Raw genomic sequence first — 20,356 nt, 5'->3', positions numbered from 1 at the left:
TCCTCTTCTTTACATTTTCTTGGAAGCAGGGAAACAGTTATCTCCCTTTAATATCACTTATTTGCTACAAAGTTTAAAAATAAGATGAAAATCAAAAGATGTATATAAAAAGCTAATTTCCCAAATAGCTCAGAAAGTTCTTTCAATATATGCATGCATACATATGCTGTATTCTATATCTTTCCTTTATGAACACACATATATATGCATGGATATGAGATTATGTGTATATAGTTAGAAATGTGTTTAATTGTAACATTACATATAAATTTAAACAAAGATGAAACAAAGATGCTCTTATTTAATAGTGCCTAGAACTGTGATAGCTGAATCATAGCTACAGCACAAACATCTTTGCTAATGAGGAAGAAAGCATATCTCTAATAAAATGATTTGAGACAAAATGAACTTGTCAAAGTGTGAATTTAGAAAGTATTTGATAATGTCCTAGTATTTTCTTTCTATCCCTTTGCCCTATTAAAACTGTTTTTCAGGAAATACATAAATAATAAATCCATATATCAATATTCAAATGGCTAAAACTTTTTATTGTTTCACAAAGTATTTTTGTCAACAGTAGGCAAGAACCCAAATAATATTTATCAATCACATATCGCATTGGTAATTTCTGTAATTTGATCATTGATACCATAGCTGAATGCCCATTTTTTGACACCAGCACACTTCCTCATAAACCCTGGTGAGAACATGGGAATCCCAAGCACTGTTTCCTACTCCGGTTTCTACCACAAACTTTCTGTGAAGCCTAAGGTGAAGATTATGTCCACAACCAGGTCCTTAGATTCCTCACCTAAAAAAGCACTGATCTAGGGGCACCTGGGTGGCTAAGTTGGTTGAGCGTCCAGCTCTTGGTTTCGGCTCAGGTCATGATCCCAGGATCATGGGATCGAGCCCCCGTCCAGCTCCATTCTCTCTCCCTCTTTCACTCCCCCTTCCACTTGTGCTCTCGCTCTCTCTCTCACACATACATAAATAAATAAATAAATAAATAAATAAATAATTTTTTAAAAATTAAAAATAAAAATAAAAAAGCACTAAATTAATCTAAATTATGGTTAAGGTCATAACATGGAAAAAGAAGAATTAGGGGGACAAAGAACAACAGTCTCAGCACTTTGCTGTTACATGTCAAATAAAATTAGTTGAAGAAGTTTCTGGAACAAAAAAAGTTATTTATCTCTCATCTCTTGAGCACAGATACCGAGGATAAGTCCAAAAATTATTGCTTGAACCCAACAGTAAGCCTCTTAGCTTTGTGTTTTTCTCAGTCACACTAGTTCAAAACTCTGCCACATTTATTCTAATTTCTGGGCTCTGTTATTTAGAGTCACTTTTGCATGGTGACTATTATTACTCCTTTTCCACCGAAACTTTACTCATGATAATTGTCTCTAAATAGGTAACAACCCTATAGCAGAAAACACAACTTAATCCTAGCTTATGCAGAGAAATGGAGGGATAATGACAAAGAAAAGAAAGGGGAAGAGAAAAATAGCCAGGAAGGTCATTGTGCATATGCTGGGGGGGGGGGAGGGTGGGAGCAGTTGGAAATGCTGAAGGAAGGGGAAAATAGATAAAAGAGAAAAGCAGAAAAGAAAAAAAAAGAATAAATCAATTCAACTGTAAATCAATAAATCAATTCAACTGTAAATCAATAAATCAATTCAACATCTATTGTTGAAATTCTGTCCAACATGCCTTCTCTTTTCTGAGGAAACTACTACTCCCCCACTCCAACTATCACATCATACAGGAGCTGCCTGCCATTCATGGTCCCACAAAGTATTTTCAGCTACAAGAATAGGCAAGTGATCCAAACTGGGTTAATGAGAAACTTTCCTTAGGGCTTTTCATAGCAGAGCTGGAAGTATAAGCATATGGGCAGAGGGAAGATATTTTCTCCAAGAAAAGTGATAAAGAAATGGTTGCCAGGTGAGAGGAAACCATATAACATGGAAAAAGACAATCTGCAACAAGAGAATGAGGCCAACCAACAAAGAGAAGCAGGAGTGAGGGTAAGAGAGAAGGCTCTGCAAAGGTCTCAGCTTTACTGCTTGTTTGGTCAGCCCTTCCCCACAATCTGTGACCTACACTAGTATTTTCCAATAAACCTCCTATATTGGACAAGGTGATTCAAACTGGCTTTCTGTTGCATGAAACCAGGAGTCTTGAATAAAAGTCTTGAATAAAATGTCCAAATTTTATCACAAAATTAATCAGTCCATTTGTTGTTTCATTCAGAAGACAATTTTCATCCACCAACCACTGTGATATTCCATGGAAATACCATGACTACTAAGTCAGAGATCCAAAATGTAAGGAAATTTTCAAGGAAACTGTAAGAAACAGTAAAAGAAAAACCATTAAAATTGAGGGAAAAAATAGAGAATATTGATAATATACTAAATTTCAATATCTTGCCATGTTGGTCATGCTGTGTCTCACCATCAATCTTTAATTTAAAGACAATATACAAGATTCGAGAATTAATTATCCTGGTTAAAGTAACTAGGATTTTAAATATGTTTAAGGTTAATTGACAATTGAAAACAAATGGGTATTCACCTCCCCTAAAGTGAGAATAAAGACAATGTGCCTAGTGTCACGATAATTACTTAGTGCTTCTCTAAAAGAACTAGTCAGTACAATTATCCAAAACAATGAGAAAAAACAGAAGGCAAAATTATCTTTAAGTCTAAATAATATGACCATGTGTCGAGACCACTCAAGAGGATCTACAGAAGGATTATATGACATGATGATTTAACAAGGTGGGCATTTGATAATTAATATATAAAAATCAATAGCTTTTCTTTTTGTTTTTTTTGGGGGGGAAATATCAAGGTTTGTTTTATTTTCTTTATTTTTTTGAGAGACAGAGAGAGAGTGTGTGTGTGTGTGTGTTGGCGGGGGAGGGGAGAGGAGTGAGGGGGAGAGAGAATCTCAAGTAAGCTCCACACTCAGTGCAGAGCCCAAGGCAGGGCTCAATCTCATGACCCTGAGGTCATGACCTGAGCCAAAATCAAGAGTCTGATGCTTAACCAACTGAGTCACCCAGGTGCCCCTTATTTTATTTTTTAAATTATACTTGACATATTACTTTCAGGTGTACCCATAGTGATGTGAGAATTACTGTATATACATTAAAAAATGCTCACCACAATAAGTGTAGTTCTTTAAATACAAATTGCTTGGGAAATATAGTGGAAGTTCCCATTCTAAATAGCAACAGAAAAGGAAAAAACTAACTCCAAATCTACAGAAACCTGCAAAACACTACTGAAAGGAATAAGTTTGGTATTGTCCCAGGAAGATTTAAATATATCAGTGGAAAAAAACTGTATCCAAAAATAGGTTAAATTATTTGTGAAAATTAGTATATGACAAAGGCAGCTTTTAAATCAGTGAGGATGTTGTAGATTGAACTACCGATCCCAATATTTCCCTCCTCCTACATCCACACTCTTGTGCTGGCCTCATCACAGGCAACGTGTACATCCAAACTCCTTGACCTTGGGCCGTGCTATGTAACCAACTTGCTTGGGCAAAAGAATGTGGTCAGAAGACACTGTGTGCTGGTTAAGAGGCTAAGACTTCAGAGGCATCGTATTTGGCTGCTTGTCCTCAAATGCTTTTACCACCACCAAGGGAACATGTTCCAGTTTTCCTCTGGTTTTAAGACTACATGCAATATATACAGCAGAGTGGCCCTAGCCTAGCTATGTGAAACAAAGGTGCTCTGGACCACCCACGAATCTATCAGCTCGACTCGAATTTGTCTTATAAAGGCATTGTATTTTATAGTTACTAGTCCTCAAGAAAACCTAAGTGCTACGGAGAAACGATGTATTACTCAATTTATAGTGCTAAAGCATCTGTTAACCAGTTTTGGGGAAAATGAGTTAGATTCCACTTTCTGTACCTGCACCAAAGTATATTACTTAAAGATTAAACAGAAAAAAAAAAAAAAAAAAAAGAAGAAACAAGTGTTTTTAAAAACAGTTTTAAAATGCTGGATACTTCTTAAAGCATGATACAAAACTACAAGTCAAAATATAAATGACTAATTAATATGAAAAATAAATTAGCAAAACCAAAATATGTCAATAAATTCATATTACACAGGACAGAGAATGGGTCAACTTAACACATATAGAGCTGTTATAAATCAGTAAGAAAGAGAAGACAAAGTAAAGACTGGCAGGAAAAAGAAACCTTGCAATAAAAAATGTAAGTGGATTAAAGTATTTTAAAATGCTGAATATTGATATTCATTTAAATTTGCATCAAATTATTTTTTCACCCATCAGATTAGGAAAAAAAATCACAAGTAATGGCAGGTATGTGTGGATTCAACCATGCTCAAGCACTGTTGAAAACTATTTTTTTTAGAGAGGGGGAGAGAGAAAGAGAGAGAGAGCATGCACGCGCACACATGCACACACACACACCCATGAGGGTGGGGAGAGGGGCAGAGGGAGAGAGAGAATCTTAAGCAGGCTCCACGCCCAGACTGGGGGCTCAATCTCACAACCCTGAGATCATAACCTGAGCCAAAATCAACAGTCCCACGCTTAACTGACTGAGCACCCAGGCACCCCAAGCACTCCTGAAAACTAGAAAATTGATGTATTTTGGGGATAGCAATTTGGCAGAATTCACCAAAATTATAGATAAATATATAGCCAATAATAGAGCAATTACACTTCCAGAAACATTATTTGTTAAATAAACTCACACATGCTTAAGTAAGCATATTGTATTATTATTTATAATAGAAACAACCTTGAAAATAACCTATTTGTCCAGCAAGAATAATGTTGTTAAATAAATTACCACATAAGTTATAAGGTAACATACAGGTATGAAGTTGTTCTTTATGTATTGATATGAAAAATTCTCCAAAGCATGTATTTATGTTAAAAATATATAGAACATTTTAAATAATGTATTTCTATAAAAAGGAAGAGAGGGAGAAATGAAGTATGTATGTGGGTCTACAAAATCTCTGGAAGTTATTCAAGTAACAAGAAGAAAAGAAAACCAGACTGTTGTTTAAATGAATGGAACCGGCAGATGTCTGTCTTCAACCAAAAGATTTGGTAAGTCTTGCCATTCCTAATATGATGCTATACCAGAAGACTCATTTTCCCTGGTAAACCCAGAAGTGAATAACGGACTGTTTAATATTCAGAGGGCTACATTTCCTCTCCTCCTAAGGAAGATGTAATCTAGATAGATAGTACATGTTATCAATGAAAGACTGAAGAAAGTCATATTTTCCCTATTCTTACCCTGCCAATTACCAATGTGTAGGTGTTCAGCAAGAGAAAATCCATCAAATTTTAACATCTCTTGAGTCAGTTCTTCATGGGTCTTCAATATTATACTTGTTAGAACAATAAACATGATCTAATTTTAATGTAAGTTAGAAATTCAAATTATATGTGATTATGCACTCTTAGGGTTTTACATGCTAATGGATGCAAAAATTGATAGCATATAAACATTTTTCTCATCTGTGTAGCTAAAAGAGCGATGAGTCAAGATGTCCAGTGAAATACAAGTAAAATTGTTTTTGCTCTTTCCTAGAAACTGTATTGGGAAAGTTGCCATTTATTAATAGCAATAACTACAACTGAAGTCACTGAACTAGAACAAGGTTCTTTTCCTTTATATTTATTTCCCTAGCTGTTCGGATACACACTTCTGAAAAAAGTGACCAATTTTTCTAATGTCAAGCCAATAGGTACTTACACAAATGTTACATCAGTGAAGGAAGATATAAAGTACTTGTTTATACCAGATATACTAATGTAACTTAATGGAGATGACAAGAAAAAAATCTGGAAGTCCTAGCTCCTTACCAGTTAACCACTGATCGTTAAAATAAACATATCTTTGATTATTAGCAGCTAAATATTTTTAATAAAGTAACTGAAGCAAATGTAAGGTATAAGTACCATATTTTCACCCAGTAAGGGCTAAATGAGTTAAGGGAAATAACAACTATTGAAATGGGTCAGAAAATATCAGTTAAACTAGAAACTAACACCCATGAAAGGGGATGATGTAATCCATTCATTCTTTCAGCACATACCTACTGAGCTCTGTACTTTTCCTAAGGCAGTGTTAGGCTCATGAATTACATTGGTGACCATGGCAGATACACTGTCTCATCATAAAGTTATAATTTACTGTGAGAGTCAGACATGAATCTATTACACAAAAACCTTGTACAACAGGTTTTTGGCACATGCATTTAATTTACCAAATTTAACCATATGCTCCAGGGAAACAGAAAAAAATATTTAATTCAAATCCCCTTAAATTTCTCCTCTAGTAAATATAATTTTGGCCTACATGGTTCCAGAGACAGGAAGACCAAAACTCAAAGGCACAGAGAAACAAGAGACGTTGATACTTGGCTTCTGAGTGTCCATGTGCCAGTCTTAGCAATTAATGAGCTATTAAATGGATTTTATTTTATTTTATTTATTTTTTTTTTTTTAAAGATTTTTATTTAAGAGAGAGCATGAGAGGAGAGAGGGTCAGAGGGAGAAGCAGACTCCCCGCTGAGCAGGGAGCCCGATGTGGGACTCGATCCCGGGACTCCAGGATCATGACCTGAGCCGAAGGCAGTCGCTTAACCAACTGAGCCACCCAGGCGCCCCTATTAAATGGATTTTCAACAGTAATTTTAAAAGTGAGCCTTTTGTCTTACATACATGTATCAGTATGCAACTTTGAGGTAAGATAAAACACTCTGTGATTACAATTATGAAAGGTACTTTGAAGAATAAGTAGTAGAGAAGGTTATTATAAAAGCATAATGGGCTCATTTTCTGGCGGGCGCTGCAGATGGGGATTAGAGAAGGCCAGATAATGTTTGCTGGTTACTAAGGGATGAGTACAGGGGTAGGAAAGAAATGAAGGACTTAAGCATTTTGATGAAGACTCTGAAGTACATGGATCTTGGTATATCCAGGAGGAAAAGAGAAAACAGAATACCTGCTTGAACAATGGTTCTCAAAGTTTGGTCCAGGAACCCCTGGGGGTCCTAAACTCTTACAGGAGTCCACGAGGGCAAAATTATTTTAATATGATGCTATTTGTCTTTTTACTCTCATTTACTTGCAATTGACAGTGCAGTATGCCACAGGCTCCGTGATTTATAGTATTGTAAGTGTGAATACAGAAATAAATATATGGGCGCCTGGGTGGCTCAGTCGTTAAGCGTCTGCCTTCGGCTCAGGTCATGATCCCAGGGTCCTGGGATCGAGTCCCACATCGGGCTCCCTCCTCGGCGGGAGGCCTGCTCTCCCTCTCCCACTCCCACTGCTTGTGTTCCCTCTCTCGCTATCTCTGTCTCTGTCAAATAAATAAATAAAATCTTTAAAAAAAAAAAAAAAGAAAAGAAAGAAATATGAAAATCCAACTATTTTTTGTTAAGCCGGATATTACAGGTCTTTGAAAAAATATAAAACAATGTCTTTTTTACTAGTGTTACTTTGTAAAATTTATTTTTCATAAACCTTTCTGTTTATCACTCATTTGAGCAATTTGATTATGGTGTGCCTTGGTTTAGTTTCCTTCATGTTCCTTGCACTTGGGATTCCCTGAGACTCTCTGATCCATGAGTTTATAGATTTTCTATAAAACTGGGTAAAGCTTTAGTCATTATATCTCCAAATACTCTTTCTGCCCCCTCCCTGTTCGGGGACTCAGATTACACATATATTAGGCCACCTGAAGTTGTCCTATATATACCATGTTCCACTCACCTTATAAATGTTCTTCTCTCCCTGTGTTTTACTCTGGATAACTTATATTGCTGACTTCTAGTTTACTATTTTTTTTTCTTCAGTAATGTCAAATCTGTTATAAATTTCAAGTGTATCTTTAATGTCACATACTGTGGTTTCAATCTCTACAAATTCAATTTGAGTCTTTTTCAATATCTTCCATGTCTCAAGTTTTTGAACAAAGAATACAGTTATAACAACTGTTTTAATATTCTTATCTGCTAATTCCAACATCTGGGTCACTTCTGGATCAGTTTAGATAGACACTGCTCCTCATTATGAGTTGTGTTTTTCTGCTTCTTTACATGCTTGGTAATTTTTTTTTTTTAATTGAATGCCAGACATTGTGAATTTTAAACTGTTGGGTGCTGCATATTTTTGTATTCCTGTATATCTTATTGAGCTTTGTTATGGGAAACAATTAAGTCACTTAGAAACAGTTCGATCCTTTCAGGTCTTGCTTTTAAGACTTTTAAAGCAGAACTAAAGCAGTATTCAGTCCAGGACTTTGTTTCTACTCCCAGAGCAGGACGGTTCTGAGTACTCTGCCCTTTATCCTGTAAATAATGAGGTTTTCAAGTATGGCTGATGGGAATGGGCACTATGCCCAGCCCTGTGTGAGCACCAAGCATTGTCCCTTCTGATTCCTTTAGTTGCTTCTTTCCCCGGCCCCCAGTTGCTACTTCACAGGAATGAGCAGATCAGTTCTCAACTAAATATTCAAGGGAACTCTCTACAGACCCCCAATGATTTTTGCTCTGTGAAGCTCTCTTTTTTCTGGAATTCTGACCTGTAAATTCTAGCCACCTTGGTCTCCTCCTCCTACCCCCAGCTCCATCTCTAACACAGGGAGCCTGCCTGGCTCAACCTGGTTCTGCATACCCTGTACTATTATCTGCAAGCTCTATCACAATGGTCAACTGAGACAATTGCAGGGTTCACTCTGTTTGTTTCCCATCTTTTAGGGATGACATCCCTTCATTATCTGATGTCCAATGACTTGAAAACCATTTTTTCCCTATATTTTGGTTATTTCACCAAGTAGGGTAAATCAAGAGCCTGTTATTTATCTTGCCCCATTGTCCTTTACCTCTTTAATCTCACAAAAACCCATGAATTGGGTACCATTATCTCTACTTTACACATGAAGAAATTGGGGCACATGATCAATCACCTGGCTTAGTGAAGTTCACTGAGCTTGTAGTGATACAGCTAAGATTTTTAAGCATTTCTTTGCAAGTTCTTGCACATAGCCATTATGATATGCTGTCTCTAGAGGAGGTGAGAGATAGTTGAATATTTACCACTGAGAAATGTTATAAAATCAGCTAGATTCTCACCTTTGTAAATGGGTTTAGAAACAGTTCTCCTTGAAAGGCTAATGAATGAACTAAGTGAACCCTGAAAGCTATACACAGCAACGATCTTAAGGACTAAAGATTTTTTTTTTTCAGTCTTTGGTCAACCGCCAAACTGAAGTTTCCATTCCCTTCACAACAAAGACAATAACCAGATATCAGGTCCAATCTCAAACAGTGAGGAGGTGCTCACTAATTTCTGAAGCACGGATCCATGTCAAAATTAACCTATCTCTGAGAAAAGTCTCATTTATATTACAGTTAAATATATTAGAAGTAATAAAATAAACTGATTTCCTTATAGCTTCTACCCAATTGATTGCAACATATAAAAATAACAAACTCCAAAACTCACAGAACATGCCAGGTAGTAACTGTGTACATACACATTCTTCCCTGCAGGGCACCAGAACACAGACCTGTCACGGGTTTTCCTTTACATTTTCTCTTTTCATCTTGGAATGTAATCACATCTTCCTAAAACTTTTAAAAATCATATTTAAAAGAAAAACTGCAACATGGCAAATAGTTGAGAAAGGAAATACTATGATTAATTTGAAATTATGCCACATTTAATATTATATGTAATTAAACATAGGTTAGCAACTTTCTAATGAGGAAAAAATCATAAGGAGTATTCAAGAGTAAAACTATGGAGCACCACATACTCAATCTTGAATCAACAAATCAAATCAACAGCAGTCTATTCAGTTTTTTACTCCAGGCAAGACTCTATGCTAGGGTAGACCTAGCATTTTCATTATGTATATTAATTATCTATTTTCAGTTTGAAGTACAAAAGATGTGAACCATGGAACTTGATCATATGGTCTTCTTGGGAAATTGGAGGTTCTTGCCTCTATTGGTTAAGAGCCTGGACTCTGCAGCCAGCTTGACTGCTTTGATTCTGGGCTACTCCACTTTGGGAGAATCAGAGCTATGTGGCCTTAGCAAGTTCCTCAACCTCTTGATGTCTCAGATTCCTCATTTGTAAAAGAGAAACAGCAGTGTTAACTCACAAGATTGTAATGAAATTTCAATGAGTTGATATATATGAAACACTTAGAACATAATCAGGCACTCAGCAAATGTGCAACCAGTGTTAATTAACATTGTTTTTATTATTAAAAGAAGTTATTCAATAAAATCAATTCTATGCATCTCTGTGTTATTGGTTATTTGGACCTTGTCTAATTAGACTATAATGCCAGCACATAATTGTTTCCAAACTCTGGTCATCTCATTGGTGGGAACGAAGGTACTGAGATACACCCTATTCTTATTTAAGGAGATTGCTTGGCATTTTCTCAATGCCATGATTACAAAACCCATGCTACAGACAAACAGTAAAGATTACAAATCAATTTTATGAATGATCAAAATAAGGCAAAGACTGCTTAAGCAATTTGCTTGAGTCACCAATGGAACAAACAACCGTACTCAATCCACATGCAGAAGTAAATCAGTAAGTTACATGGATAGAGTTGTTACAATATTAAAACACCCAGGGTCGGGGCGCCTGGGTGGCTCAGTCATTAAGCGTCTGCCTTCGGCTCAGGTCATGATCCCAGGGTCCTGGGATCGAGCCTGCTTCTCCCTCTCCCACTCCCCCTGCTTGTGTTCCCTCTCTCGCTGTGTCTCTCTCTGTCAAATAAATAAATAAATAAAATCTTAGAAAAAAAAAAAAAAAAAAAACACCCAGACCTCCAAAACCATTTCATCGGTAACTGGGACTGAGTTTTTATAAATTTGTTCTCAATTTCATACAAATCACTGAGTATACATTTGATTCCGGAAGTCATTTGAATCTATTCTCCCTTCTTCACAGTGAAAGAAGGGAGAATGGATGCAAATGTGGCTTTTTATAAAATTTTACCTGGTTTTCAAGCCTGGTGTCCTGTAAGTCATAACTCAAATATGAAGTCCCTCTAGACCCCAAACTAGAAGAAACAAGTAGGACCACAAGGAGGAATTGCCTAGCAATTATTTAAAGTAAAGAGGGAATGAAGGCACAGCCACTAGAAACCCAAAACAAGTTCAAATATCTAATCACTATAAACAATGAGAAACTATTAACACATGGTATGAATTCAACTGTGAAAGTTCCTATGGAAAAAATGCCTGCACTGACATCCCTCAGGGTCTGACTCTGCATCAGCCTGTGCTGAGGCACAAGCCTGCATTCCGCTGACATCACCTCAGGTGCACGCAATTTGGGGACATGAAATAAAGTTCACAAAAGTATCTAGCTTCCCTTAAAAAGAGGCAGTTTATTCCCCCTTAACTTAAGCGTGACTAAAACAAATACTGTAAAATTCCATTCCAATGAGTAGTTTATTTGGGTTTATTTGGTCATTTGAATACATCACTCTAAGGACTGTTTCTCCGGAGAATATCTGTGGGGCCATGGCTTACTTCATTTATCCATGTCTCATTTAACTGACTAGATTAAGAAACATTTTAAAAATCTGAATGATGCTTGTGAGGAAATTATATCTTAATTAAATGTTGGTGTGCCCCCTGCATTAGTGACTGCCTTTTTTTATCCTCCTTCCTTCTACCACAGGTCATATTATAATCTGCTCAACTGAAAACATGTCTGAGGTTCCTATTTAAAGAAATAACAGTTTCACACTTTTGTGACTCATTTCGTACATATTTTTAAAAAGAAGAATAGGTAAAATCTATATTTTAAAATCTGCTTTCGTTGAAAAACATGTATTCAACAAAGGCCTAGGGTAAACATTAAAAATAAGATAACTTTAGTCTCACAAGCTTTTAAAATTGGATTTTTGCTACATATAACCTAAAAGGCACGATCAAATTAAATTTAGCCCACCTCTCATCTGTTAAGACTACAATTATCTCACTAGACATTTTAGTTAAAATGAGAATTTCAAAAGCACCTGCAGTCACTATAATGTATAGTTTCTCACCTACTCTACACCTAAAAGCAACGGATATATAAAGCAGTCCTGCATTATAACATTTTTTTGTCAAGCTGTCATACCCAGAACTCCCGGCATCCCTGAAAAGTGCTAATTTCCTTCTTAGTTCATCAAATATGTAATCATTGGTGCCAACTGGCTCTCAGTAAACCCATATCACATCTTAAATCATAAACCATGTGTTCATTGATTTCTTTAAACTCTCTATTATTGGCTATGATTCATTTTAAGGCATGTGATTGCACCTAGTGTCCTTGATTTTAAACCAAATTCTTCTACTCCACTGGAGTCTTTAAACAGCTCAATAGCTCCCTCTAGCCTCCTTTTATATACTACAACCACTGATCACATTTAATCAAAGGTCAGGGGGCCACAGTGGGATTATTCTTATTCCTTTGGCTAAACTTCTGTTAAAAGGCTCATCAACATATTCCACTGATCCAAACCCACGGATGCACAATGCCAAACGACTGTGGTGAAACACTAAGACAAAGAACATCCATTCAGAGTGCTAAATGACAGGAAGCAACAATCAAATATGGTTTTATGAATAACCTCAAAATCTATAAATAACTTTCCCATGAAAAAGAAAAAGAAGGCAAATAAAAAAATTGAGTGTCACACATATTATTACTTAGTATTTAATCCTTTTAACATGGAATATTTTTGCTGCTCATATAAGCTGCATATTTTATAAAACAAATGGAATCTGATTTTTCACATTCAAAATCAAATGTGTTATGAAGAATAAAAATAGCCCTCAAAGAGCCATGTGCCAAAATTATTTTCCACAATGGGTAAAAGGGATAGACAGTATAAGCATTTCATTTCACTACAAAATAAATTTTGTATATTTTGTATAGATAATAGATTTGAATTTGAGACTCTTTCCCACCACAAAAAAAAAGCAAATTTTGATCTTATTTCACCTTGCCTTTTTAAGATTGAAGTGCCAACTTATAGATGATATAGATTTTTCAAAATAACATCAAGCCACGTTTTTAACATTAAATCTTTAAAGTATGCTACCCTGGCCAAAAACTGATTTTAAAATTACAAATAATTTGCTGCCAATGTTTTTATTACTCAGCAGAAGGCTAGGATTATTTTCAAAATGGAACACCCTGTGTCACTACAGATGATAACAAATGTTAGCAATAAGTTGCCCATTCTGTATGTCTTCATGATATCCACTTCAGAAAACAAAAAATCTGAACATCTACCTTTGACATCTAGTTGCCCCCAAATTCATATGGTAAATATGTACGATTTTCCTCCATCTATACAAAGTAAAGCTTGGAGGCTAAATACAATAGAATTTCAAATTTGCAAATGTCTTTGGTGATAGTTTTGTTCAATTTTTGTTTTTGCAGATGCAGGCATTAAAGAAATGACTTGTCCAAGATCAAAGCTATTAGTATAAGAACCAAAGTTAAAGCCTGCACCCCTTGACCTCTGGCCTAGGGCTCCATTACATTAAATTGTTAGCTACCTTTTATTCCCAGGGTTATAAGAACAAGATTGTTGCTGTTTAAAAATGTCTTTGCTGCCCATCCCCCTCCTTCCTCTATTAATTGAAAAAAAAAAAGACTTTTATGTTCTGGATTAGGGATAGAAAAAAGACCTGGTCCAAGTTATATACTGAATCCCACTACTGTAGATAGGAAGCACATGGACCTTGAGCCAATTAAAATAAACAAGCTCACTGAATCATAAGGCCTATTTATTTTCCATGGTATTACAAGATGAACAGATTTCTGCAAACTCAGTCTTGTAAAAGAAGGTGTGAGCTGAACTTGACATTCTATGATAGTAACAGATGACAAGACAAAATGTGCAAATCATATTCCTAAACTAAACTGTCTAAGAAAAGCCCACGGGAAGAAAATGTACTGATGTTAGTGGTTGATATTCAGTATATTACATTTTTTAAAAATGAAAAAGGTATTAAAATAAAATCTTCCTGGACCAGCTGGTATGTCCTAACCTGATAGACTTTTATGTAATTAGATGCTATCATGATAATTTACCTTTATATCGGCATCCTTTTTTTTTTACTAACAATAATGATATTTAAAAAGTACTGAGTGTTTAACTATATGAAGGCATGTTTCCATCTATCCATCGATCTAATACGATATACACGTATTCATTCAATCATCAAAACACTTTATGAGGCAGGTATGTACAATGAGGCTCAGAGATTAATGAACTTGTCCATTATTAACTTAATAATTAACTTGCAAGTAAAGGAGCTGGGATTAGAATCCAGCAATCTGGTGCCAGAATATGTGATCTTAGTCACTATACTACTCCACAATAAAAAACAATTTGGTGAGTGTAATTATATTCACAGATATTTAAAATAAATTGTGACAGAAAGTAACATGAAAAGTGACTTTCTCAATTTGAATATTCATGCTGAAGGGTCAGAAAGTTCCTGAAGGAGCATAAGGAATTTTTTTTCTTTTGACATTGAACAAATCTAACTAATTGATTCAAATGTCCAATGGCTTTTTTTTTTCATCCTGAAATAATTCCAAATGGTCATTTACCAAATATTCTGAACAGGTACATTTTGAGTAGTCGGGGTAGGTCAGGCCGTGAAATAAATTTACATAAAATAATTGATTAATCCAACTTCAGAGAAAAGAATTATACTACTGAACAAGTACCTTAAAATTTTATGTTCATAACCTAAAATAGCATGAATAAGAAAAAGTAAAAACTTTAGATCTATCACTTTTAACCTGACTCCAGAGATTAAAAAAGCTGTTATTGAATCCAACTGTATCTTTACTTGATGAGGAAGAAGACCCTGAAAGAGGAAACTCAACTCTGTAGGAAAGAATAGACTTGGAAAGTTGTTCTCTGTGGATTTCTCAGGGATAGTAAGAGACAAACTACCTTGCTGGCCTACACTCACCTGCAAGGGTTTCATGAATAACACTAGATCTGGGGAACTTGACCAGGCAACTCTGAACAGAGAAAAGCATAACGTGGGACACAGAGGAGAACCTGAGGGCTACTGGGTCTTCCGGTCTCCTGGTCATAGTTTTTGGTCCTTATGAACATTCTGAATGGCCAGCATACCTGGGATGTCTTGAAAAGCTTGGAATTTGCAGTAGATAAAAACCTTCATCAATCAGTCACACAGCCCTTGTTCCTGCCCAGTAAAAACTGCTACACTGAGAATTATGGGATGTAATCAAAACAGTCCCTCACTCAAGGGGGCTGACCAGATCCATGTCAGCAACCTTCCATGAGCAAATGAAATAAAGCATGTTGATTATTCTGACCTTTCAAGTAGATGCAGATAAACCTGACAAAGGTGAATAAATATCAAATCAGTTAAAGAAACAGACTGCAAGGCAGGAAACGGTTACACTCATGATTCATAGTATTTGTCATGAAAATCTTTTTAAAAAATCTAGAATCTCTCTTTTTTTGTGAATTAAAAACAAAATCAGTTTTTGCTTTATCAAGAATTTTTGTCACAAAAAAGTAATCATCTTCTTATGCTTTGATATGTGCATCATTCAGAATACCACATTTTTATTTTACCATTAAATTGACTTAAAATAATTTTCCTCATTAGAAATGTGTGTGATTCTTTAAAAAACAATAAAGAATATGTTGCTCCTATATTTAACATTTGACAAACTATCAAAGTTGATGATGAAAGTTATTACTCTCATGAACTATATATATATATTTAAAGTAGGCTCCATGCCCAGCATGGAGCCCAATGTGGGGCTTGAACTTACGACCCTGAGATCAAGACTTGAGTTGAGATCAAGAGTTGGACACGTAACCTACTGAGCCACCCAGGGGCCCCTCATGAACTATATTGTATCTCAAATTTCATAAAATAATGCTTGCAATGTACAAAAAACCCCACAAGAATTAAAAAAATAAAGAGCCCCAGGATCATGAGAATCCCTATAAGAAGACCATTATTTTAGAGACAATATGATATTTTAGAGCATTGAGATTCAATCCTGATTCTTTTTAACAATTTAGCTTCGTCTGACCAATGAACACTTCTGATTCAGATTGCTGTCCAATGATAGTAGTCTTTGACTTTCAGTTAATATTAGCAATGTATTTCCTTTGCATCATGGTAATGACTACACACTGAAAGGCCCACTCCCCAAAAATGGATCCCATAGTATACAAAAATCTTTAAATATAAACTGAAAATCTGGCATTAAAAAGTGTTCTTCCTAAAACATATAAGGAGAGGAATGAATTGAATCTCTTCCATAGTACTACTTCTGGTAGTGTCTGACCCTTTCTTAGCTGTTGAGATATTTCTTTTTGCTTCTTAAAAACAAAAACAAATAAAATGTACTCTTTCTCTGTAACAGGCTTTCATCAGCATATTAAAAAAATATCTCCTGTTCTGATAACTGAAATTATATGCTTATATTCTTAAAAATAAGGCAGGAAAGAGTTAACATGAATATTTCTATTCAATCCCCAAACCTCCAGGGGGAAAATATGCTTTTGAACCTTAAATTATAGGGATGAAAAGTACAAGGGTCCCACCAATTGTGAAGTTCAGTGAGGAATAAAGCATTGTAATCTTAGCTGTCAGCATAAAAAGCATTTCTCAGAAGCTTCGTTCCAACTATAATAACTTGGTGTGCTTGCTAGAAAAAAAATTTATGATCATATGAGCTTCATGCATGATTGATACCATTACTGTTTATTTTAAGACTGTCCTTGAGAATCAATCAAATAAGCATTCCCAGTGTATGTTTTGCAATCAAGAATGAAGAACACAATATAAGTGCTTTTCTGGAGAATATGTGATGGACTATTCTTCCTATTAGAGCTTCCTACCAAAAAGAAATACCTAATAAAGGTGAATCAGGCAGAAATTCATGTCAGATGTTCTTTATAGTATGTTGAATTAACAAGCAGCTACTCTTATGATTGAAAAAAGAAAAACAGAGATTATCATTACACATAAGGAAGTATATAAACCCAACTAAGGATATGCTCAAGTGCTTAAAAAAACTAATTGGAAATAATACAAACTATGAAGCATAATCTAATCTAAGTCATTAGGAAATCTCCTTTGTATCAAATGAGGTTTTTAAGGTCTCAGATTGCACGATTCTCTTATCATTCATAATTAAATGTTTGCATTGTGTAATAAATATGGATGACATAACTTAAATACTCTAAAAAATAACTCTTTTTCTATGAACCATTTTTTTTTCACATACATATTGAAGAAGGGATCATGTATATTTGAAATGAAATCTCTTTTTTAGTAAAATCAACTTTTCTTGCATAATGATTGAACTGAGGGATTCAAACTATAAAGAAATACAATAAAATTTATGTCTAGTCTCAAAAAGAAAACTTAATAATCATCCAAACACTGATGCTATCCCAACAATCTCTGAAAGCAAATCTAAGACTTTCCCAAAGCAAGTAGCCATCAATCCAGACTCTCCCTTCTACTCCATAGTGAGCAAAATAAAACCAAGCACTTACTTTTACCCACCTTCCCCATGCTCACCTTACCACCATCACTACTACCACCAAACTGAAGCAATAGGCCCTTCGGCTTACAACATAAATAACAGCTTGCCATTTTCATTCCTTCAGTCTATGAACTAATTACTCCTTCATTTCAACATTAAATCATCTCCTGATTTCAGTGTTAGACAGAAAAAATCCATCAGTGGCATATAACTCTAAAAGTTCAAATTTGCAATCAAGAGAAGTCTGGACTTTCAGCCCCTTTGCATCTTTTTTTTTCAGAAAACCAAAGTTGTATTTTTCAAAAGGTTAAACAGTTTTGGTTTTTGAAATGGGGTTTCTGTGTAATACAATCATACTTAACATCTGTAAACTTCTTTAACTCTTGATAATGGTTCTTACTTTTTCAAATACTTTGTTTCTCTACCAACCATCACTTATTACATGGAGTCCTAAGAACAGTTTATATAAACACAGTTATATTCAGAATATGGCCTCACACATGGCATTTGTTATGCACACTTTGTATATAAATCTGTTACATGAAACATGTTCAAATGCTGTGCAACAGGTCCTGCTATTGTGTAAACACACACTCCCAACAAAATGACAGTAAGCTTTAAAGAATCAACAATATTTTAAAAATCACATTATTCTTCAGAGATTTAATTGTAATTCTTTTGAGACGTCAGAAGACAGAAGATCTCATCAAAAGTAGTATATTTTACTAAAACCCTCTTACTGTCTTTGTATTCCACTGTGTATGTTATAAACTGGAGTTAGAGCCCAGGTGTATACACACTTTCATTGATTTACTGCACATTACTGGATTCAGTGCTGAGTTGATGACAGGAAGAGTACTTTGGCAGAGGTCTGACAAGTCCTTATCCTCAAGTTCCCTTCTGTTTTATGTCTGTCTGTTCCCAAAGCTGTCAAAGTAAAGCAAATGACAGACTAAAACCTCTCAGTTTTGCCCTGAGAGTGTGAAATCAAATTAAAAACACACCTCAGAACTACTACATTGGGCCACGTTTATTTTCAATTGACGGGGGAGGGGAAGAGAAGACACTTTAAAAGAGATGGATTTCATGTCCTCTGTAGTCGGATCTAGTTACAGTGTATTAAGTTATGTCTAAATAAAAAAAAAAAAAAGACTGTCTAGTCAAGTGTTTTATCACAAAGTAATGTTATTAAACATATCAAGTATTCCCACGCTCTCCTCTAGATTCTTTGATTTTAACCTCCTTTGTTAGGCACAGAACATGGGGAGAAAGATTTCAGGAACAATACCAAGGAAGCACATGATGCCAAGCAATGAATTCTGTGTTTCCTGAACAGTTTATTCATCATAAACTCAAACTGCTTTTATTAAGCCACACGTTTGCTATATGTAGGACTTCGCCTCTTCCCTGGGTGACAAGCATGGACCGGCTACAAATGTATCTCCGAGCGCGCAGCATCGTGCTTTGTGCTGCTGGGGATAACGGATTCTCAGTCTCGCGCGCATCCATCACCTAAGACACAGGGAAACTCAACAAGGGTCTCGGCAGCTGCAAAGGAAACAATGTGTAGAGACCCAGGCTGCTCAGGATCCCAGGAGTGAACGAAATGTTTCAGGGAGCAGCCCAGGCAAGGGAGAAGGAAGAAAGCTCTCATACTCTTACCTCCACATTGAAATACTGCTCCGTTCCGCAGACGGTAGCACATAAAATCCAAAGCAGGGTTTGCAAGAAAAATACCCCCGAATGATGCACGAAATCCAACCGTCTTCCAGTGCTGAATGTGAGTAAGATCATAGTGAACTGTGCTTCAATGGATGGACGAGCTCCCCTACGTTTTCTCCCTTTCTCCCTCTCCCTCCCTCCCTGGTTTCCTTTCAGAAAAAGTCCTCCGTGTGGGTAAGGAGCCTGCAGGTTCACCCACAGCCGGGCAAGGGGAGGAGACTGAGGGCCCAGCACTCGGCAGCCCCCGAGAAACAGCGGCGGAGGCAGGGTCAGCAGCAGCCTGCATTCACCATCCTCGAGGGCCCGTCACCAGGAACGTGGCGCCCAAGTTCACCGGCGGTTCCGGCTCAAAGCGCCGAGTCGCAGCCGCAGCAGCAGCCGCCGCCGCCGCTGCCGCCGCCGCCTCCAGCCCGTGCGTCCTCCTCCTTCTCCTTCTTCTCCTCCTCCTCCTCCACCGCCCACTCCTCCGCCGCCGCTGCCACCTCCTGCTTCTGCGGGAAGGGCCTCCGCCGCTCCTCGCTTCTCGCCTCTGCTTCTCCTTCCCTCCTCTCCTCGCTCCCCTCCAGAATGTTCATCCGTAATCTACATAACTCCTCCTTCCCGGGGGTCTGCCTGACTCTCGGGCCCTCAGCGCGCGCGCGCACACACACACGCACACAAACACACCGGCGCGCGCGCACACACACACATATCTGCACATGAGCACACACACAACTCCACACACAGACGCGCGCGCTCTTCTTAAAGGAGACGGCTTGTGAAGGGGAACCGCTACTGTACCGCGCACTGGAAGTAACCAGACCTCCAGAAGGGCCCTGCGTTGGGACGAGGTCCTTGACACACCGCCCACCCCCTCTTCCCCGAGACTGGAACCCAGCAACCTGGGCGGCTCCATCCTTTCATCTCGCCCACCCCCTCCCGAGCATCTAGAAACAAGTGCGCCCCTCCCCTGCCGAGGACTGGGTGGGGCTCAGGCTGCGGACCCTGGCTGGGGCTGGGGA

General features: G+C 36.9%; 1 protein-coding gene across 1 annotated transcript in view; it reads right to left on the bottom strand.

Annotated features, from left to right (window-relative positions):
* MMP16 (matrix metallopeptidase 16) overlaps positions 1 to 20,059 on the bottom strand; it is a 282,542-nt gene extending 262,483 nt beyond the window's left edge. The window contains exon 1 of the mRNA XM_036101312.2: positions 19,296 to 20,059. Coding sequence (XP_035957205.1) covers positions 19,296 to 19,427 — 132 coding nt within the window. The 5' untranslated portion in view covers positions 19,428 to 20,059. The remainder of the gene's footprint in view (positions 1 to 19,295) is intronic.
* Positions 20,060 to 20,356: the final 297 nt, after the last annotated feature.

This window comes from Halichoerus grypus, chromosome 5 (assembly GCF_964656455.1).
Source record: "Halichoerus grypus chromosome 5, mHalGry1.hap1.1, whole genome shotgun sequence".
NCBI classification, from domain to species: Eukaryota; Metazoa; Chordata; class Mammalia; order Carnivora; family Phocidae; genus Halichoerus; species Halichoerus grypus.
The sequence above is the reverse complement of the archived record's forward strand: the minus strand, read 5'-3'. Positions and strand labels throughout refer to the sequence as shown.